The 23,385-nt window shown below is 37.4% G+C and overlaps 2 protein-coding genes across 3 annotated transcripts; one reads left to right on the top strand and one right to left on the bottom strand.

The window, feature by feature from the left end:
• Positions 1-197: 197 nt before the first annotated feature.
• Positions 198-16,287, bottom strand: glud1a (glutamate dehydrogenase 1a). The gene is made up of 13 exons (XM_081350446.1): positions 15,708-16,287; positions 12,534-12,614; positions 12,404-12,459; positions 11,466-11,529; positions 10,524-10,618; positions 9,100-9,279; positions 7,880-8,017; positions 4,480-4,617; positions 4,253-4,333; positions 2,831-2,954; positions 1,959-2,050; positions 1,794-1,856; positions 198-980 (listed from the first exon to the last, which is right to left on the bottom strand). The coding sequence occupies exons 1-13, from the start codon at positions 16,108-16,110 to the stop codon at positions 861-863; spliced, it is 1,635 nt and encodes a 544-aa protein (XP_081206572.1). The 5' UTR covers positions 16,111-16,287; the 3' UTR covers positions 198-860.
• shld2 (shieldin complex subunit 2) lies at positions 15,368-23,378 on the top strand. Of its 2 annotated transcripts, none has more exons than XM_081350430.1 (9): positions 15,368-15,607; positions 18,615-19,868; positions 20,594-20,701; positions 20,847-21,041; positions 21,685-21,831; positions 21,955-22,161; positions 22,253-22,490; positions 22,679-22,794; positions 22,915-23,378. In XM_081350430.1, the coding sequence occupies exons 2-9, from the start codon at positions 18,710-18,712 to the stop codon at positions 23,088-23,090; spliced, it is 2,346 nt and encodes a 781-aa protein (XP_081206556.1). In that variant the 5' UTR covers positions 15,368-15,607; positions 18,615-18,709; the 3' UTR covers positions 23,091-23,378. The 2 variants fall into 2 exon arrangements, 1 of the variants encoding a protein (XP_081206556.1); XR_014029032.1 differs by having other exon boundaries at positions 15,493-15,607; positions 22,253-22,473; positions 22,915-23,047.
• Positions 23,379-23,385: the final 7 nt, after the last annotated feature.

Here is a 23,385-nt window from a genome sequence, read left to right as displayed (position 1 = left end):
TTAGTACCTTGTGATGTTTAGTGAATAAAGCTGAATACAAAAGTTTTTATTACTGAAAAAGGTCTCATTTTTTCCACTTAAATGAGCTAATACTGCCATAGTATAATCTTAGTTTGAAAATCTTTGTTTTTCATGAAAAATTTGAAGCATTTCAAAGGACAAATGAAATTATCCCAGTAAATCAGCTGACACACTGCACGTTTTCATATATATTTTATTAATTTTAGACAATTTTAAAAAGGCAATACAAAATCTTTTTTTCAAAGGCTTATTCTTACTGAATGGTAATATGATGATGAAATTAAACATTTGCTCTTGAATATATGCCCTACCATTTGCATATTGTTAAGAAATTAAAGATTTTTTTTTTAAGGAAGGCTTTGGGTTATCACTGAAAACTGTTCCAAAGAGCAGCAAAACCAGATATTTGTGCGCAATATTTTGGTAAAATACAAAAAGCCTGAGATTCATCCTGCACCCCTTTCCAAATTGACCAGTGTAGTACGGCCATAAAGCTTAATGTTTTTAGTAACTTCTTCATTAAACACATGGCCTGAAGAAAACATTACAAAGATTTGACATTTTTGGTGTTTCCTAGCAAGGCATTCCCACTATGCTCTGAGATGTGACAAAGAGATTGAATTAAAGGGACTTTTGTAAAAGCCATGAATATTTGAAAAGATGATGAACTACACAAGAATAGATGCTTCTAAAGTTGCCTATTGCAAACCACATGCATAAATGATATGACATATACAACATTTGATGGCGTATAAAATGTAAACGTGAGGAGCAGTGGGGTTAAGTGATATAACTCAGGTCTGTGCAGACTTATAGAGTCAGGTGAATCATACAACCGTCTATGTAAAGGTAAGGCCAGCATCGTGGTACACTTTGAAGACTTTCTCAATGGCATTGACGTAGGCAGCTGTCCTCAGGTCCAGCCCAAGGTTATACCTGTTGGCTGTGCGCATGATTTGCTAAAAGGATGAAAGATGAATTATGTTAACAATCTGAAACACAGAATAATCCAAAACACAGACAGACTAGTATGTTGCCTCCCGAGACAGCATTTTAAGGCATCAAACATGTATGCTCAAAGTGAATGTTTTTCTAATAAGCATGTTAATTATGCTCCCTCCAACATTATCGAATTTTGGTCTAATTCTAAGGCAGCATCACATGTATCCTTTATGAAGAAGCCAAGAAAAAAAGAAAAAAATCCAAGATGGATATCAAAATGAACTTATATTCTATTTAATATGGAAAGGAATAGCTTTATTAAACAGTCTAATAAACAATTTTATTTGTGTGTGCTATTTACAGAATATTGTGCTGTTAGAGTAGTTTATCCTCTAATGCTTTCAATACAACGCAAATTGGGTGAGGAGGATGATATAGGAATCCATTTAATTGGCTGGATCTCAGAAACAAATGACTCACAGCAACAAAAGCACATGAACAAAAATATGCTGTTCTCTAGTTACCAGATTCCAGTCTAACACAAAAGCTGTTGCTAGGTGTGTAACAGGTAAGAGTATCTGTTTGTTCATGTTCAAAAGACAGAAAGGATTGTGCTGGAGGAGCATTGATGCAGTACAACATTTAACTGCAGAAATGTTATATATATATATATATATATATATATATATATATATATATATATATATATATATATATATATATATATATATATATATATATATATATATATAAGTTAATAGTGAGAATTGGACCCTAAAGTGTGAGCATTTCTATATAATATATAAATTAAATAGATTATATATACTTACTCTGGCAGATCGCTCCATTGTGTAAGCCAAACCAGAATGCACAATGTCCTTTTCAGAAGCTCCCTAGAAGATGAGCAAAACAAATTTATAAAAGGTCTAATAGTCTAATTTAAAATGGTTAAGAAAGACAAATTGTGTGACAAGAGATTCTGCATTTATTCTCACAGCAATTCTGTCTTGAAAATCCGATGTGGGAACAATAGGTATGGCTCCACCATGCTTCCCAAACTTCCTTTCCAGACTCTCCTGGACAGACACTGCCAAAGGACACATTAGATCCCCATTAGGAATGAGCAAACTGACAGATGAATATAAGATAGTAATGGTCACATGCTATTTTTCCCCAAACAAAATGCTTATTCTCTCTTACAGCTTCACTGGGGTCCAAATCTGTGATGGATTTAATTAAATATTTCATAAAGCATTTCAAAACATGGTGATGGTATCAGTATATGAATTCGCTAAAATCACACCATTCAACAGATTTTTCACATGACAGTGAGAAGTCTTAAGAACGTGCATGAGAAAATAGAGGATTTTTGGGCTAGCTGTATTGGCAGTATGCATCTGTGTCTATCCCCGTTTCTGTCTGCCTCTTGTGTTCCATCTATCTGTACCATGTGACTAGCAGCAAATTGGAGGTCATTTTAGGCCAGTCAGAAGAAAGGCGGGACAGAGCACGTGTTTGTGTTTATGTGCATACATGCCCAGATCCTCTCAAGGGGGCACCAGCGTCACTGTATTTGCTTTGTGGAAGCAGGATAAACAAATTGAACAAAACTACCACATGACCTATTCTAGCCGACTGCACATAACCTAGTCTAGAACAATTAGAAAATGGAAAACAAGCCCTTCCAGAGAACTAAATTAACTGATCATCAGTAAGACCGGTAAGTGATTTGCAAACAATTATACCATTCATGATAGAAAGATTTCTATCAGCAAACACTTCAGTAACTATGTTGACCATGTATAGCATTGCTTTTTTACTGCATGACTATACATCAAATTTTCAAGGTAACGTATTTCTGACTTACTTAGAAGATGGTAGTTTGAGTCTCTTTCGTATTTGAAGGTCAGTCTGCCATAACTGACGTGGTTGAGGTTCTTCAGCCACTCAAAGTAGGATACCGTCACACCTCCAGCATTCAGGTACATGTCCTATTTATGCATATGAATTTATGAATATTTAAACATGTATTTATTTATTTTTAATGCCATATTAGCATCAAATGCTATCTTTCATGGCAAGTATAATTTTATTGTATTAAAATATTACAATAAACATAAAATAAATATTTAAATACTTATACAAATATACATATAAAACTTCTATCAATTAGATTAAAAAAGCAAAAATAGTTTTTTTTTTAATCACCAATATATACAGTAGTGGCCAAAAGAGATGTCCGGCCTAGGAAAACTTTTTATTACATATATATATATTTTTTTTTTCAAGTGTTAAATATTTTTTAATCATATTACATAGTTGTGATTGGAGTCAATTGGTCAATTTGCTATAATGCAATGAAACATGCCAAATTGTGCAGACATAATTTTTGGCCAGGCTGTCATACAAAGAAATTGTGAACACATGCAAAAACAAGAGAGAACCAATAAAATAATAACTGATTATGCCGTAGTCAGTGTATGCTTTTTTTGCTATGCATTTTTTTTTGCATAGTAAAAGTAAATCTGTACCTATTCTGCAAAATCATTTTGTCAGATAAATACTTTAACCATGTTTAGTGTTATGTTTTCCTTCATAGTTAAAACACACAAAATACTTTCCTCTTATTTTGATCGTTTAATCAAATTTGTAGTGCCATAAAAAAACAAAAATCACCTCCAGACATCACTTACACCACAACAGTAAATCAAATATTTATATGAAATCTTTATATTTAATATTAACCGTTTCACAAGTATTTAAAAAATTCTAGCTGACCCCCAACGTGTTTTATAAAGAAACTCTGAAACTACTTGAGGGCGAGTAAATGATGACAGAATTTTAATTTTGAAGTGAACTAATCCTTTAAGGTGGCCGTTATTTTAGAACGCATCACCGTATTATTATTATTATTATTATTATAAACCTTTATAATGATCAAGTTAACTGATTTATAACGAGTGATGGGTGCCACCATGTTGGTTTGCCGTAATTCAGAGAATCGTATCTCTTGGATGTATATAACATCAATTCATCCACTTCTCCCAGAATACATGAAAGTAAGTGGTTGGTGAAGTGGGAAAAGAATAGAGTAAATTTTACAGTTACGTAATACCAACACAATGTGTATCTAATATGAAACACCTCTTCAATTTATATAGTCTGTATGATGCACTGAACGTTCTAATCACACCGGTGTGATCGTATGCTCCAGGGACCAGTCTTAACTGATCACACCTGTGATTATATGCGTCAAAGGGTTTAAAACATTTAGGACTGGAAAACGTACAGGGATCACCATGATATTCCTCTCTAGGAATATTTTGTCTGCCTCAGGTGTAGTGGGACCGTTGGCTCCTTCAGCAATGATCTGTGAAAATAAGTGTTATTTTGAAATCTTACATTTTTCTTTCATATTCTCATTGCACTCATTTTTTTCTGGAGTGGCATAACACAATCAATAACCCATATACATTAAAAGGACTATTGCTATGGTTGGCCCTATTGACTTCTGACCTTGGCTTTGATATTGTTAGCGTTTTTCTTTGTAAGCTGTTTTTCACTTGCAGCAGGGATCAGGATATGACAATCAGCTTCCAAGATGCTGCCTTCATATGGGGTGGCATTGGGGAAGCCAACAATAGTGCCATTGGCCTGGAAAACAAGAGTATTTATTATATTAATACTTTCAGATTATAGAATTGCACTTGTAGTACTGCTAAATGACCACAAGGTGGATGCCTTAGGCCCTGATCACACCTGACGCGTTTTTCAGGTTCGAAAACGCGAGGTGCACTGCACTTAACATCACACAGATTGAGCAGTGTGCTGCGTTTTTTTTATGTTGCTAGACAACCACTGAAACAGCTGTCCTGTCAGTCAAGTAAACGTCAAATCTGCCTTTTATTACTTTTATTTACTTTCTGTTAACATTGTGATAGTTACGGTTCGTGGAGTCGTTAAGCTCCTGGTAACCCGCGAGAGCACCACAAGTTTATCGTTAAAGGGTAACTAAACCCTAAACCAACTTTTTTAGTTAATGATCTGTAAGAATGGGGCTTTATTAGTGCTGTTCATTGATTCGAGTAACTTTTTTTGACATTTGGGTATAAAGTCTTTTAATTCTACAATATATGGTGTAAAAACGTCTGAGTGCTGCCCTCTTCAGGTTGAACGGTGGCTACTGCAGTCGAATTTTCCTATTGGATGTTGCGGTACTGCGTGACGTAAGCGGTACTGTGTGACGTAGGCAGGTTCCAGCTCACCACGCCCTCCCTTGGTACGAGCTCACCACGCCCTTGGATGAGCTAGCTTAGATTTAGTACAGTGGTAGGTGTAGTACAGTCTATGGTGTAGTGTTGCTGGTAGGGTTGCCACCTTTGATTTGAGAAAAACCGGGACACTCAGATTTTCTGAGGGGGGGGGGGGGTTGCATGATTTTCCAGCGCTGTTTTTCCTTTATATTTAACTGAAAATTTTAACTCTAAAAAAAAAAAAAATCTTGCAAATAAGTGTATTGTGATTGTCAAAACATTTTAGTAACTAAACTGAATTGTATTAGGTTTAGTGGCAACATGTTACAATGTTTATATGGTACAATTTCTGGTAAGATACGTTTTTTATTATTGCTTGAAACAAATTTCAGGATTTCAATTCAGTTCAATTCTTGTGATTTGATTTAATTGACTGATTTGGATAAATATTAGAAGATAGGCATTCATTTTTCTCAAGAAAAAAATCTCACCTAATGCTGTAAACATAGAGAGCCTAAGTCCCACCCCTTCCGGTCGACCACCATGGGACCTTATTTCGGAAAAATATTGTATGGTAGTCAATGGCGAGAGACAACAAATATTTTGATCTCGTTTGAATTGTGCCCTGATTTACACATATGATGTTTGTCAATTTAAAAGATACATTTTAAAGTCAAGAAAGTCGCAGCTTGATGTAAAACTGCTGAGGTATAAGACTGTGAAAATACGTAATTAGAAAGACTACAAACCCAGAAGGCGCCACATGCGACGTCATACCTTTTCTCTCAATGAATGAAGCTAACTTTACTGAAGCTAACGTCTGTAATTTTTTCTATAGTCTTACATTATAATCGTAACGTTACGCCGTCATGCCTGAGTGTTTTGAGCCAGAATACACACATACGAGCAACGGATCTTGTGACGTACATAGTGCGAGACGAGAGATGTAGTTCATTGAGCGATTTTCACATAAAACTAAACGTTACTCTTCTGTTTTATGACAAACTGCGACTTTCTTGACTTTCATAATTACCTTTTAAATTGACAAACATCATATGTGTAGTTCAGGGCACAGTTCAGACGGAATAAAAAGATAAGTTATCTCTCGCCATTGACTTCCATACATATTTTTTCCGAAATAAGGTCCCATGAGCCGGAAGCGGAGGGGCGGGACTTAGGCTCTCTATACAGAGAGCCTTATCAGCTGGTAAAATTATTTAAGGTTAAAAATAACTTTATTTAACAAATTAAATATAATGCATTTTTTTATTATAATAACTTTATCTAATGATAAGTAAATATAATAAATATGTAATATAGTAGCCAATGTTTAGCAAAATACTCTCTATAGCTCTTTTTTTCTAGCTAACTAACTTGATAGCCTATTATGGTCATCAATTGGCTTTCCTGAGGTAAATGTTATGTGACAATTGTTCTCCAGCTGTTTTATTGACCCTTTCCGCGGTTGAAAAACACTGATTGGTCGATATTATGTACGATGAATATACATTTCGGTAAGTTGTACGTTTTATTTTAACATTGTTCATTCGTGTTTATTTACTATTAGCTAGAGGTGATCAGTTCACGTGCCGCTAGGGATCTTTCACGTCAGCACTGCTGAACTGCATAGCTTTCCAGCAGACTTGGAAATTAGGCACCAGTGTTTGCATTCACTTGGCCTGGAAGACCGTGAGTGTAAAACCTGCATTTTACGCGGAATTGCTTTGCCAACGCAATAGAGGTGGACATGGGCTTCTCCACACAGCTCGCGCTGAACAGCGACGCAGTGCCAAACGCTGCTCCTCCTGCATGGACTCCACCACCGCAGCGGCGTCTTGATGTGAGTGACCATATATATTTTAATCACAATTTATGGTTAGGCTAAAGTTAATCCTCTGGGGTCGACAAACGCGTCGGCGCATTTTGCTGGATTTTTTCACATAGCAGCGGCAAAATATGAATATGCATATAGAAAGCGCGCGCTATTGACATCAACTCGATAAAACTCATCAGATGCATATTTACGTCGTCTTGCTGCGACCCTGTGAGAAAACACTCCATTTTAGACAGTCTGACAGCAGGACTCTCAGGTGCACGCCCCCCCGCTCACGGTTCGTCCCCTCTATCTCCGCTGGGGTCTGCCCACTTTTCTAGCATTTTTCAAATATTGCCAGTGGGTGGAGTCAGGCTCTGACCAGGGGTTTAGTTACCCTTTAAATCAACTGTAGCTTTCATCACTAAAACGGAAGGCCCGCCTCTCCATTCACTCGATTGGACAGTGGAAAAAAAAACGCGATGACGTCGGGCGCTTTTTCCGCTCGGAGTTGCTTTTTTTTTCAACTTCAAAAACGCGAGGCGCAGCAGGCGGTAAAACGCGAGGCGCAGGAGGCGCATAAACAGCGCGCAGAACGCTCGCTGCCATAGGAAACCAATTGAAAACAGGCGCCTCTCACTGCAAAAAACGCGTCAGGTGTGATCGGGGCCTAACACTGAATATTTTTACACTGCAGCTATGGTTCAACTTGAATGTTACTATCGCCTCCTCAGAAACGCAATCGATTTTAACAACAAGGGAAACCCAATAAAAAAATCATTAATGCCTCCCCAGTTTGTGAGTCCTGGCACCGCCTCTGCTGCAAAAGAAATAAGCTCTTCACACTCACCAGCTTATAGTCTTCCAGCTCTTTGGGATCAATGCCGTCAGGGTTCCAGATGCTTCCGTCCAGCTCTCCGACACCCACACACTTTGCTCCGTTACGGTGCAGATAACGCATGGAGTGCAGGCCCACATTACCAAAACCCTACCACAGAAATTAAGAGACTGCATTAAATATTATTCATACTGGTAGCTGAGCTGAAGGTAATGTGTAATGCTGATGAATTTAGTGTGAGAAGAACATAGCTAAGTTATACTACGGTGGCCAAGAGAGCTCAACGCGCTGCAAATGAAGAAAACACATGCAAATAGAAAAAAACTCACAAATTCAGAAAAAATCTTCATCAGTTTCACAACACACGTGTGCTCCAAATACTCACAACACAACCAAATACAGAAACGCGCCGCAAAAGTTCACAACACAACCAAACAAAAACGCACTGCAAATTGCACAGACCACAACGGAAATGTTTCCAGGGGACCCTAATAAGTGACGAGCCCGGATGGGACATGCTTATTGCTCAATGTCTTTTTATTTATTTTTTCTTGCAAAACATACAGAGATGACATGTTTATGACATACAACCAAAGAAGAGGGTAAGATATAATAAAAATGTGTACAATGTTATTGATGTAGGCTATAGATTATAATCATTTTTGTAATGTTATGTTTAAATAGGTTTCATAGGTAAGAAATATTAGGTAATGTAGGGTCCAAAGATGAGACCGCAATTTTTAGAGTTGAGACACTCATGCAACGTGTTGAGCACTCTCGACCACCGTAGTTAGTTCATGTTAACTAATTTAATAAAAGAAACCTTATTGTAAAGTGTTACCGTAAAATTAGTGAATCAATACCGAATATTGATTGGGTGTATAAAAGCAAACACACACTGAATATTTAAAGTCCTTAGATAAGCAAAAGTCAGAATGATCCATGTCAGCGTACACTAAGTGCTGGCATAGAGATAATGTACAACGTGCCTGTAAGTAGCACCATGATAGCAGAATATACAGTTGTACTTTTCTTTTTTAGATAAACCTCCTAAATCATGTTTAATACATGTTTTAGGCGGCCAGTGCATTTGGACAATGCAATGCATAAAGAGAACATTTCTTCAGCCAACTGATTGGATATGACTAAAAACTACATTTGAATCGAAATAAGAAAATCAAAGCGTAATATAAACTTGAAGTGTGGTTTATGTGTTACTGAAATGCACAAACCTGAATGACAAACGTCTTGTCTCCAAACCCAGGATTCAGGCCTAGCTGGCTCATGTAAGCAGCCTCATTGACAAAGTTTTCAATGCCATGGAAGACTCCACGACCAGTGGCAGATATGCGACCGTGGATGCCACCCTGGCTGATGGGTTTACCGGTAACACAGGCATGAGCATTGATATCCTGATAAAGAAGAATGATAATTACAAAGAGCCCTTCTAAGCATTAGAAAAATTTTGTTTGCATTCAAACAGAATTATCTAAACTGCAAAGCAAATTATGAGGCACAAAGCTATGAGATCTCTGTGTTAGCTTGTCATGAGAGAGATGTATAAATAGAATAACAATCTGTTGACGTCTCAGTATATCTCTCATGTCCTTTCATGTATCTAGCTACCGGGCAGCTCACAAAAAGAACAGTACGTCACGGCTACCAAGACCAAGCAAATGACAGCCATGGGAGGACAGACTGTATTGAAAGAGTCTGTCAGTAGAGGGTGGAAAAACACAGGGGCGCTTTGTTCTTCTGGTCTCATAAACACCACGCTCTTTGTCAGGGACAGTAAAAGCTCTAGGCACTGACTGAGTCACCAATATAGCGACAATCTGTTTGTTAGTTTTTACAAATATATTTTTCAAAATGTGAAAATGTACAATAGAAATCAATCACTGGACCAAATAAAGGTAATGTATGCATTAAATTATCTATAAAAATACCTGTATGCACCCACTTACAGCATTTATCTACAATATTATGCTATAAAATGTTTTTTAGGGAAAACAAGATATGCATTTCCTGAAGGATGTGTTTGTAGGGTAGCCCAAGAGATTTAACGTTTTAAGTAAGTTTATGTATCAGCCTTTTTTTTTAATGCAGCCAGCATATTATTTAAAGGTATAGTTCACACAAAAAATTTAAATTTTGTCATCATTTACTCACCCCATTGACTTCCATAGTAGGAAAGAAATACTACGGAAGTCAATGGGGCCCATCAACTGTCTGGTTACCAACATTCTTTAAAACATTTTCTTTTCTGTTCAACAGAAGAAAGAAACTCATACAGGTTTGGTACAACTTGATGGCGAGTAAATGTTGACGATTTTCATTTTTGGGTGAACTATAAGCAAACCATTTTTTTAACAGTCTTGTTTACAGTCAGCTACACAGAACTATCAACACATATGTAAGGCAGCCATGTCAGCACTAAAAAGTAAAGATATCAAAATATCACTGCTTGTCAGTTCAATCACAACATGTAAGTGCAAACATTGCATAAGTAAATATATAAATTATGTCCATAAGCATGTGAGGTCAGTGGCATGATCTGTAATAAAAACGCAGCATGCCAAACACCCCAATAAAAATATTTTGCTTAAGCAAACCAGTTGCGTATTACACAAACACTTGGTCACACTCTTCAACTTACATTATGGCCCATTGTGTTAGCATACGTGTCAGCAATCCAGGACATTTCCCTTTCTCCTGTGCTCATATCTGGGGCGGGGACATCAATGCCAGGCCCTAACGCAGGAAACAGAAATGAGTATACTACCAATCCTCCCTTCCCATGGCCATGGCTCAGCTACAGAGTTAAAGGGATAGTTCAAATATCCCTTCAATGCCAAGCATAAAAACCTCTGTTATAATACATTAAGACATAATGGCAACTGTGCAGTCACTGAAGTTTTTCAAGAGAATCTACATTGTGTTGTTCAGAGAGCAATGTGGGAAGCCAGCACAAAAAAGAAACTACCAAAGGAAAGATGGCTCTATTAAAAGCTCTTTAAACACATGTAATACGAATACAGTTTATATATAGTCTTTCAGGCTACAGGTTAAATCTACTTAATAATGTAGAAGTGGTGTCAACAGCCGCTTAAATGTTAATCTGTGCTATCTGATACTGATTATTACATGACTATTGTTCATGAGTGTGATTGTGTCTAATAATCTGCAATAGTGTTTCCGTCTACTCCAAATAGTAAAATATGCTTATCAAATGTCATTAGGAAACAACAAATATTGATTAACTACTGCTCACCATAACTTTTCTTCTATAATACGCACTGCCTCGTAACTAGTAGGCCCTGACAGAATCTGCAGACATTTTTAACACTGATACTTGGGGAAATTCTGTGGAATTCTACCAAATTAATGGTACAATGTGTTAAACAGAAGACTTTTTTCTTCGAAGACAGAAGCATTTTTAAGGGTAGACAAAACATAATAATATTAGGCAAAATATTTCATAAACATGCTCAAGGAATGAGGGATGTGTAGACTTCAGCACATGAATGGCATTCCAAATTCTGCTGAGCTTTTTGTATAATTCGGGAGCAGATTCAGTGCGTGCCTGCTTAAAACTCACCAATGAAGCCCTTTTTAGCCAACTCAATGGTAAACCTTCTTGTGATCTTCTCCAGTTCTGTGTCCTGTGTAAGGAAAAAAATTGAGGAGCATCAGTGACTATAATGTGTTTAATAACATGGAAGTATACATTTATAGTAGTAATATAGCTTTTTAATGCAAAATATAAGAGTAACAAAAATACAAGAGTTGCATAAATACCATAAAAAAATAACTAAACAAAAAGAAAAAAACTTTGCGGTTAATATTATATACAATGTTTTACATTAACAAATTATAATAATTCTAAAAACCTTTTCTGGTTAAATCTCACTAAACAAGTACTTAAATGAGGGTTTTTTTATACATGACTTAGTTTTTCATAAAAAAGTTGTCTACTTGCATTAAAAGTGGGACAGTCCAATTATATATGTTTAATGGAAAGTACGTGTAGAGTTGGATCTTTGTCTTTAAGCAAGAATGTCAAGAGTCAATCTTGTATGACCTGCGACATCTAGGGAAAACCACTTGATCAAATCTTGTTTTAAAAAAAGTCTGTTGGGGATTTTAGGATGTATACATTTAGAAAGTAATGTTTGAGTATTCATTGGTCCAGTTGTAGATGGGGAGTCTGTCATCTGAAAGTTAAACTAAATACAGCATGTTTAATGAAAAAATACAAACAAATAAAGGACTATCACAAACAGTGTCTTAACAGCACAGGCATTAAACTCTGTAGGATTTCTTTTAGTCAGTCAAGAAATCTACAATAATAAATATCACAGGCAAATGCAACTGCACTGTAAATTATGTTCTAGCTTTTGAAAGACACTATAACAAAAATAAAAAACTAATTTAATATAAATATAGCCATTCATTTTGAGGAATATTTGTGTAATTAATTTAACACCCTACCATATTCTGAAATCATAATTATGCAGGGAATATGAAATCACTCACAGAGTAATTCTTTGGGTTAATTTTCACTCCAGCTTTAGCTCCTCCAAAAGGCACATCTGTTGAGAACACAGTTCATGTAACAACCACAACCAAACTAATTTACACAAACAAATTAAAGCACAGAACTTACCTACAACTGCACATTTGTATGTCATTAGTGAGGCGAGGGCTTTCACCTCGTCGACTGACACCTCTGTGCTATAACGGATACCTGGAGAAACAGAAGCAGTGTTGAGTCCTCATCAGACTATAGGTCTATGCAAATAATGTCAAATCAAGGATCAAAATAAGTCACAAGCATTGTAGCCCATTTTAACTTGTTTTCTGATGCTAAGACAGGAGATTGTCTACTGATTAAAACTAAAGGAATCACAGATGACAACATTTTCATAATGTTTTTTTGTGAATTAATTGCATAAAAGCTTTCAAATATTTGCCCACTTCAATAGTAGACCTTGCCTGTCAGTTAAAATGGCATTAATGAACTGGGCATTATCCCTTTGGAGTAGGAGGCCTGAAAATTCAAATAGTTTAACTGCCATTTGCTAAAAAAATAGGTCTACAGTTCTGAGAGTGGAAATTTTGTGTAGCAGGACAGGCAGTAAACCAACCACTTTGATGACTCACTCTCTCCACTGAACTACGAAGGAAGAAAATCCAGGCAGGGCCCAAACTGGGTGTGGATAAAGCCAAAGCAACTACCCCAAACATCTCTGTTTTCAATCATCCTCAAAAGGCTGCTTGGACGACAATGGAAAGTTTCTTGATTTTAGGGATGATGAGCTAGTAATTCATTTCAAATTACTATTACATCAAATAAAGTTATCGGTACATATTTAAGCAGTATCTTTCCAGAGTTTATTGGTGATGGAGTAAGGAAACTTTAATCTTATAAAAAAGGATCAGCTTTTTATCAAGCTGCATTGGCACTTCTCTATGCATACTGTGGAATGAGCATTTCTACTGTACATGTTCAAGGGGTCCAAAGTCTGCATTCTCTTACCTATTATAACCACGTTTTACTTAATCTTCTTTCTTATTTTACCAAATAAAAGTATAAATTTGCTGATCATGTAATTCTTTACCTAGTTTGCTTATGCCCAACATATAACCAATATTGTAGAAAACAGTACAGGACAAATTACAGCCATAAACTTTTTTATGGCTGTAAAAAGACCAATTTTGATCTCCTCTCTTCAATGTGAACTTTGAAGGCTTTTACACATTACCTCAATCAGAGACGTCCTGACACAGTTGCAAAAACATACAATGTTTTGTCTGGTTAGCCTGTTGCCAGACTTCAAGGTAAAACCACTGACTAAAGCACTAAGCTAATTTACAAAATCAACAGATTAAAGTCTCGCCATCAATTCAGTCACTGTCTCACTAAAAGCTCCCATTGATTCTACTCAATAGAGTGAGCATAAGATGTCTTCCAAAACTGTGTTGATCAGATCAGCCGAACTTGTGTGCAATTTAGACAACTTAAAGTTGGTGGTTAAAGGAAATGGGATGCAAGTTATCTTTATTTGTTCATTAAGGTGACGATATGTCCGTTTTAAAAAGGGGAAAATAGTTTCATTTAGGGAAACTGCTGAGAGACTGAACTGCTCTGGGGTCTTCCACCTCCCTTCCTTAATAAAGTATGGCGCAGTCAGTCCTGACGAAGCAAAATGTAATGGTCTTACAAACAACTCCAGGACAGGTCAAGCTTGACAGAAACAGCTCTTACACAAACACATTCCACTGATAATGAAAGTTCACAACTTCCAAAAAGCATACAAATATTGCTTCAAAGATGAAACTGTAATTTATATGATGTAGATAAAAAAAAAAAAAAAAGATTAAGAAGCAGAACTAGACTACCTTGTAAAATAAACACATGGAACAGACAGGCAGCATTCCTGCTGCAATACTTTACAAATGAAGACCTAAAATGGTGAAGAAATGCAGGACATAGGCCTATTTCTTTATACATTTTTCATTTCATTCTCCTACATATTATAAAATATAAAATGCAATGCGTATTAAGGAATTTATAGACACTGCTAATCCTGTGGAAACCCCATTAAGATGACTGTGATGACTGTGTCTTAAGAACTAGTTTGACCAACTAGCAGTTAGTTACGAGGTAATCAGTCTTACTTTTCCTATTCAAATTAGAACAATCTACCATATGCAACTTAAAGGGTTAGTTCACCCAAAAATGAAAATTCTGTCAGTAATTACTCACCCTCATGTTGTTCCAACCCCGTAAGACCTTCGTTCATCTTCGGAACACAAATGAAGATATTTTTGATTAAATCTGAGACCTGGATCACTCCTCCATAGGCTTCTAAGGCATTATAACTTGCTGACCCAGAAAATGTATTAAATACATCGTTAATATAGTCCAAGTGACTACAGTGGCTCAATCTTAAGTTTATAAAGCGACGAGAATACTTTTTGTGCGCAAAAACCCCCCAAAAATAACAACTTTATTCCACTATTCATTTCCTTCTCTCTGGGCGAGTACTTTTGTTTTGCGCACAAAAAGTATTCTCGTCGCTTTATAAACTTAAGATTGAGCCACTGTAGTCACTTGGACTAACGATGTCTTTAATACATTTTCTGGGCCAGCAAGTTATAATGCCTTAGAAGCCTATGGAGGAGTGATCCAGCTCTCAGATTTAATCAAAAATATCTTAATTTGTGTTTCGAAGATGAACAAAGGTCTTACGGGGTTGGAACAACGTGAGGGTGAGTAATTACTGACAGAATTTTCATTTTTGGGTGAACTAACCCTTTAAGTTAGGACCTAACTTAATGACTAACTTTTGAGACTACGCTCAGCAGTTTATGAAACCGGCCACAGCTAACACCTTAGACCAGCTTACCAGCTTGAACCAGAAAGAAAGAAGATCATCAATAAAACCAGTTTATTCAGATATAGCACATAAATATGATCAGTTTATCACTAGTTCCAGTACATTCCAATCTACAATGATTTTTTTTTTTTTGTGGTGCTTGAAGAAACGCTTGCATGCGAAATTCGCGGATAGTCGCAGAGTGTCGCTGCTGCGCAAAAACAACGCAGGATTTTTTCCACGTTCATGGAACGCAAGGCCTATCATTTATCACTCTCTGTCAAAAGCTTGTAAATATATGTGCTGCAGACACCCAGACCTACGTCATCATAATACAAAACTTAAGAAGATGGTACAGGTAAGTGCTGTGTCTCAGCTTGCATGTTTACTCTCGAGAACGCGACTGCGTCCTATTATCCCCGGACCCGGTGTAATGAATTCGTGAATTCAAACTTTACCTCCTTTACAAGGGGTCCTGTGCTGGCTGTGTTGAGCTCTGTAGCCATCGATCATCTCCCACTCCCCGTTGTCTCTCTTGATGGGGAATGACACTGACAGGACGTGGTTGCAGGGCTTGATGATCTTGAGGATCCCTCGGACTCGGTGCCTCTTCTGCTCGGGCGTTTCTCTCGTCTTGAGATCGTGCACGAGTTTGTCCTCCACGATAGAAGCTCCGCGGTCGAAGAAACCCTCGACCATCCTAAAGAAGTTAGGGTCATCGTCTTTCTCTCCTACGGCTTCGCTGTAACGGCGGACCCGCATGAGAGTCGCGGAAGCGGGCAGGGCGGAATCGACGCATCCCGAGGCCAGCGAGCTGCTGGCGGCTGCGCGTGTGACGAGCTCCCCCAGATACCTATACATGACTTAGTTTGAAGTAAAACACTAACTAACTAACAATATCTATAATGGAAAGAAAAAACTAAGACAGACAGTGTCAAAGAGTGGGTCGGGGTGAATAAACGGACACCGCGGCTCCTCCCTTTTCTGCTCCACTAAATAAAGTGTCAGCTTGAATACTGTTTTCGAGTTTTAAACAGCAGACAGGCGTGCCGTGGGTGTCCACCTCAAGCTGGGAGGCGCTCAGAGAGCAGGAACCATAAGCAAACACGCTTTGAAAAAAGTGTTTTTAACCAACCAAGGGAAAAAGCATTTCAAAATTATGTTAAAGTATTAGCAACCTAGGGAAAAATCATTTAAAAAATGTTAAAGTATTAGCAACCTAAGGAAAAAGCATTACACAAATATAAAAAGTATTAAAGTTGCTGCTGTCCACAACGTTCAGGCAACACATGTGGACAGTAGCAACTTTAATAATCTATAATAATAATAATGTCCCCCATAAATAAATGTGTGTGTGTGTGTGTGTGTGTGTTCAACATTATCTAGAATAGTACAAGATAGAATCGGGACTGATCAAGAGGGCACAGGGTTTTTCTGTTTTCGCTCATCCAAACTGGCTTTTTCTTGAACAGCCGAGGTCATTAGAGGTCAACTGAGGTCCTGCTAACAGTGATTAGTTAGTGTCAGGGTTATTGATCTTTTCCTGGCCATTATGGAGTAGCTTCTTCATATTTTCAGTCTCATAAATCAATTATAGTAAGTGTTCCTATCTGAAACCTAGTATTAGGATTTGTTCAGTATATTTTGCTCATTAAATGCAATATTTTGTGTTGGAATGGCACATGCAGAAGGATAATCAAGGGCAATGACCCTGTGTTCTGTGCTCTCTCTCTCTCTCTCTCTCTCTCTCTCTCTCTCTCTCTCTCTCTCTCTCTCTCTCTCTCTCTCTCTCTCTCTCTCTCTCTCTCTCTCTCTCTCTCTCTCTCTCTCTCTCTCTCTCTCTCAATCTGCACACAAACAGATAAGACTCAAATAAGGCACTAAAAGAGCATTATATGTATCTGTATTGTCACTACAATTTGACAAAACCAGATGTACTTATTTATTTCACCTGGGGTTACAGTGACATGGGGTGTTATGTAATGTCTTCTTTGTGTCAACTGTAATTTGTTCCTGAAATACATCCTGTTCTAGAGATCAGCTCTTGCAAGGGCCTTTGTGCATGTTTTTTGTAGTTTCACGGGATATGCCTCATATTTGCAATGTGTGCATGCTCCATTGCCTCAGACTCAAAGGATCATAGGAGGTGGACAGCAGCAATGGATTACTGTACTTATTGTTTTTTTTATGGCATTTCTATTTTTTTATGTTTAAATTTTTTTACTAGTTTTACAAGATCCCTTGACCTCTGTCAATGACATAGCAAGAAAAAAAAACTTTACCCTTTGTATTCATGTAGGCTCCACACGGTTTTGGAAAACGTTTTTTTTTTTTTTTTTTTACCATTTTCAAGAAAAGTTTCAATTTAATGACTCTTAAAATGCCATGTGGTGTAATCAAGTAAAAAAAGTAATATTTTTCTTTACACCTTGAATACATGTGTGAATCAGCTGAAGCATGAAATTCTGTCTGTTCTCAGTCCTCTTTCTTCTTCTCAATACCACCACATCCACCCTCATCTCAGGCTACAAATTCTGCCTGCAATAAATCTTCCTGTAGTTTAAAAGAAGTATGGCTCTGCTATTGGCTCACATGGTGCCTACGCCCACCATCTGGTTGGTGAAGTTCTGGAGAGTCACACATTAAACTGCTCTGTTTTTCCTCTTTTGCTTAATGAAAACAACTGATCTGAGGAATGCACACTTGTACAGACACATTAAAATATTGTCAGTTATTCCCACCAGCTATGGAGATTTAACAATGTATTCCTTCTTGCTACCTTACTTTGAATTCTCCATTGGCTTTTAGACCACAATCCTTTAAAGCAATTTGGATATTTTTCAACTGTATATATAAATATTTGATTTGTTAATTATGTAAGGAACAATCAGGTGTTTGTATGTTTTTATTTTACTTTTAAGTTTTAATTTTGTTTGGTAATTTTGTTATGTGCTTTTGTAGTTTTTCATTGTTAGTTATATATATATATATATATATATATATATATATATGTGTATATATATATATGTATGTATATATATTTGTAGGTATGTGACTTTATTTTTATTTCAGTTTTAGTTTTAGTAATTTTAGTATTTCATATTTATTTCAGTTAGTTGCCAAGGCAACATTTGCCATTGAGTTTACCTTTTATCATCTAATACTTATTTTTCAGCTATATTTCAATGAATGAAAATGATTTTTAATAGTTGTATTTTTACTGAACAATAACAACATGGGTCGCCCCAAAAATGAAAATTCTGTCATGACACAATTTTCGTTTTTGGCTGAACTATCCCTTTAATGTTTATTTGGGCTTTGTCTATAGGTTTTAATCTACAGTATCCGTTTCTGTTTTCCTGCAGGTGGCCACTTTAATACACCTGTAAATATGATAGAAGACCTGGCAAAATAAATCTTAATACTGGGCCAATATCAGTGCAACTTAAGGACGGGCAATATGGCAAACAAACCAAAGATTCATGTGTTTTGGGGTGCCCCATGTCCCCAAGCCCCTGCTTTAGAGGTACAGGAGAGAGGAGTCCAGCACTGGAAGACAGTGGACCTCACTTGGAGTCAAGGCAGGTTGATTCCCAAGGACACTAGAGAGGTCCAAACAGACGATGAGTGTGGTGCAGTGATTGGTAGTCCGGAGTCTGCTGGTACTTCTGAGAGAATACCTGAGGACAAAACAGAAACATCTCAGGATGACAGTACTCCATCGGGCTGCGGGTGCTCTCAACCACATGCAGAGTCCGTTGAAGAAGAGGAGTTGTGTCCTGTGTTGTTGACAGAATACCTAGATAGTTGTTTCTCCTGCCCGCAGACTAGTTTAATTAGACAGAGCAAAGATGTAAAGCCTACATCGCCTGTTTCCACAGAGACTGAGTATCTGAGTACATGGACAAAGTCCCAAGCCTTGCTTCTTCGAAGTAGAGTGGCCCGGTGTCCAACTTCTGGCTTTCTTGAAGATTTCCTTCTCGGTTCTCCACATACTCCGCCTAAACAAATGGCCTCAGCCTCCATAAGTTCTCCAGAATTGTATAGTCCTATGGTCAGCCCTGAAGAGAGGGGCTTGGGAGGAACCTTGCAAAGCTCAGGAGAGTGGCATAATGACAGTCTAAGCCAAAGACAGCAGGAGAGAGGGGTGATTCTGGAAATCACATCTGACGGCATCCTCTGCTCTCAGGGCAATGCTATAGCTGAAAAACCTGCGGATCATGAGGAAGTCGGGCTTACTGTTGACTCACCGACTACAGCTGCGCATACTTCACCTAGTCCCTCTACTTCTAAAAAGATGAAGTTGTCTCAAACTGTAAGTAAAACTAAAGAAACAACAGAGCAGAGGGTAAGATCTGCCGCCCCCCTCTGTGGTCCTACAACCCTGCTGGCCAGGTGTAAGACCCATGATGTACGATACGCCATCTTAGTTGCTGTGGTGCACCCATGCCACTTAAAAGAGGTCAAAGTGAAAACTGGAGTTTCAGCTGGTTCCAGTGTACCTCTAGCAACGCTGATCGTCACCGACCAATCGGACGTGGAGATGAAGGTGGTTCTATGGCGGACAGCTGCTTTCTGGGCTCTGACTGTATATCCAGGAGATATTCTGCTAATCACAGGTGAAACCATTGAGACTTCCTCATTAGATCTACAAACAAACACTTTTTATTTTGTGTCGGGCAAATATCAGTCTTAAAAGTGCCAAATATCCAGAAAAGTCAGGAATTTATGAAATTTTGATGATCTTAAATATTGTGCACTATCTCTAAATAAGTATCTTCAAGAATAATTCAGAATTCAACAGTTATGTTAAATTGTAACAATATGTTTTTACTGTATACAGTATTTAATCAAATAAATGCAGCCTTGTTGAGCATAAGAGACTTCTTTCAAAAACATTAAGGAATCTACCGACCACATACTGTATAGTACATAGAATATACTCTGGAATTCAGAGTTATATTAGACCACATCTATTTAAAAGCATGATTTTAAGGCTTTATCATGCAATATGTTACTTCATAAATGAAAATGCAGAATTAGTGTTCACTGTATTTGTAGGAAACATTTGAAGGAATCTTTGGCAAGAAAATAGGTGTGAACATAGGAAATGAACCACTAAGGCAAGAAAACAAGAATATCAGGACGTTCTTCTGTGGTCATGTCATGTCAGCCCAACAAACGGCGGATTAACTCAGCTCATTCAACCAATATTTACACAACCACAGTGAATCATCTTAAATGTAGCTAGTCTGAAAGGATGTGTGGTTGCAAAAAAACCCTCCTGAGATGCACAGTCTAAAAAAAAAAGCCTACAATTGTCACTCTGTCTTTTCTTTGACAGATGTGAAAGTGCACATAGACAAGTGGAAGACTGAGACTGTCCTGCAGTCCTCCTTCACCAGTAAGCTGCTGAATCTGGGACAGGTCACGGGGGAACGTATTCCACCTGGTAATAGAAACGTAATTGCTACTGAGACTTAAGTATTTTGCCAGAAGTTAAAGGTATAGAAGTCATATTGAAATGTATATTTACAATGTTCATGTAATTGCCTGTAATGATTGTCCCCTGCCTTTGTAATGCTGATCTTGTCTAGCCCCACAAAATTTGAACTGTCATACATTGAGAGTGCTGTGTACTCATCTGAGTGAGAAGCACCCCCTGCTGCTGTCTCTGCCTCCTCACAAGCCTCAGGATTTGGACTCCATCCCCTTCATCCGTCTTGGAGCGTTACGTCCTGACACTTTGGTTCATGCTCTGCTTAGGGTTAAACACAGGAAGTTAATTACAGGTATGCAACTGAATTGCAGTCAAGTGTTATCTGATGATATATAGCAAATGTAATACGAGAAACATGAAAGTAGAGCCATTTTCAATTTCCCAGGTGAATGGACTGAATGACATGATTGACCAATCAGAATAAAGTATTCCAGAGAAATCACATTTATTTACATGATGTGCCTTGTACAACAAACAACATTCACTTCACATACTTACCAGTCAAATCTCAAAGGCAACTAGAAAACATTTGTGACCTAAAATTATTTTTGTCAAAAAGATATCTCTGTAAAATAATTTATTGTTGTTGTTAATAATAATATATTATTGTTATGAATAGTTTTATTATTCTAGCTTTTTTAATGTAGTAATATTTCTTATTTTGTTAAATATTTTTTACATTTTTGGCCCTACAAACAAGCACAGCAAACTGGAACGTTTTATTTTAAAAATCACATTTCAAATCGCAATTTTTATAAATTGCTGTTTGATTTTTCCCCAAATCGTACAGTCCTACATTACAGTCCAGTGACCGATCAGAATTGAGTATTCCAGAGACACATTTAATACATTGATTTATATGTGTCTTGTACTGTACTTCACATTCACTTCACATACTAAACAGTCGAATTTAGTGCTGTTTTGCTTGATTTTAGCCTGGCGTGATGAGGTGGAGGGGATATCCAGAGCAGGAGGTGTGCTGAAAGCCGTTTTGACTGTGGAGCAAGGAGATGGCCACCAAGGGGCTGTCGTTCTTTGGGGAGCTGCTCTCTCTTGGCTGCAGCGTTTGGACAGGAACAAAGGTGTTAATATTTCAATGGTTCAGATATTGTTTTGGACAGCAGGGGCCTTTGAGTCGAGAAGGTAAAGCTGAAATGTGCTATTTTTTTATTGTGCATCATTTGTATTGCTAATGCACCTCATAGATGCTGTTTGGGAGTTCAGGATGCTGCTAGTCAGACAGGATGTGACCTCAGGTTTGCTAGAGCTGCATTCTACTCCATGGGGCACCTGTCAGCCTCTCTTTCCTGATGACAGTCGATGTAAGGATTTTTACAACGCTGTCCGCTCACAGAGGACCGCTAGCAGCTTTGAGATTGATCTCAACACACTACTGTCCCAGAAATACTCAGGTAGGACTTTTTGCTGATGCTAACAATGCATTTGTAATTAGTATAATTCATCTTGGTTACATTAAGTCTCTCTTGTTTATGTACTCATTAGGTGATGTAGAGCTGAAAATTAAAATCACAGCGTTCCAGTTCCAGAGCAGTCCATCCCAGGATGCCTCGCTGTTAATAGATGGAAACACGCCCATGGACATGATCCTGGACGTAGTCTCTGGTGACATCACTTTTGCTGGATGTGGACAGTGTTCTGCAGAACTGGAAACTGATGAGAACAGCATATACAGACCCTGCTACCCTTGTCTACCACACACAGGAGTGCGTCACTACTATAGGTCTGTTCTTTCAGACCTATATTATATACACACACACACATATATATATGGTGTGTGTGTGTATATATATATATATATATATATATAGTTTAATAATATAATATAATAATTTACATTTATAAATTAAATTATACCCAGTTATCTAGACCTACTCTATCTTCTTAAAGCATCCTGACTTGTCTTTCTAGGCCAGTAGTTTTAACTGTGAGAGCTGGAGATGATCAAATCTGTGTGCAAGTCCCTCCTGCTATAGTGCAGAAGATTCTTCTGAACACTCCTCCTGATAGGCTACATAAGACCATAGGTGAGGTACTTCCCCTTTTCCCTATTCACTAGTGTTTCTGTTTATTTGTTCTCTTGATATGTTTTGTTTCATTATTGTTAATTTAAAAGTCATTCTCTTGTTCTTTTTTTTTGTCCCCAGCCCCAGCATCAGAGGTGAGGTTCATCCAGGTAATAGCTGACAGGATAAGTTCTATGTTGACCCCCATGAAGAACACATTTCTCCTGACTGTGAGAAGCCATTTTCAGTGTGATGAGAACAGCATTCCCATCGTCCAAAACTTTTTATTATTAGACTTTAGCTCACCAGAGGCATGACAAATATTCATGTATTTTTCACACGATGCTATGTATTTTCAGGGACAATGATTAAAATATTAAACTGTCTTTATGTTCTGTTCCGTGTCTAATTTTCAAAACACATTTCAGCATCAAGACATTTTGGAAAGATGTGTTTTTATTGTTGTTTAAGCTATAAAAAAAGACTTTAGTGTAATTATTGGGCCCATCCATATTTTTTAAGGACAGCCAAGTTTAATAAGTTTAATGCCATCAAAAAAGATTAAAACCTAATAAAAATTAAAAATTAAGTATGATTTTCAGGCTAAAAAGA

The sequence above is a fragment of the Scardinius erythrophthalmus genome (assembly GCF_964197995.2).
Source record: "Scardinius erythrophthalmus genome assembly, chromosome: 21".
Classification (NCBI taxonomy): Eukaryota; Metazoa; Chordata; class Actinopteri; order Cypriniformes; family Leuciscidae; genus Scardinius; species Scardinius erythrophthalmus.
The sequence above is the reverse complement of the archived record's forward strand: the minus strand, read 5'-3'. Positions and strand labels throughout refer to the sequence as shown.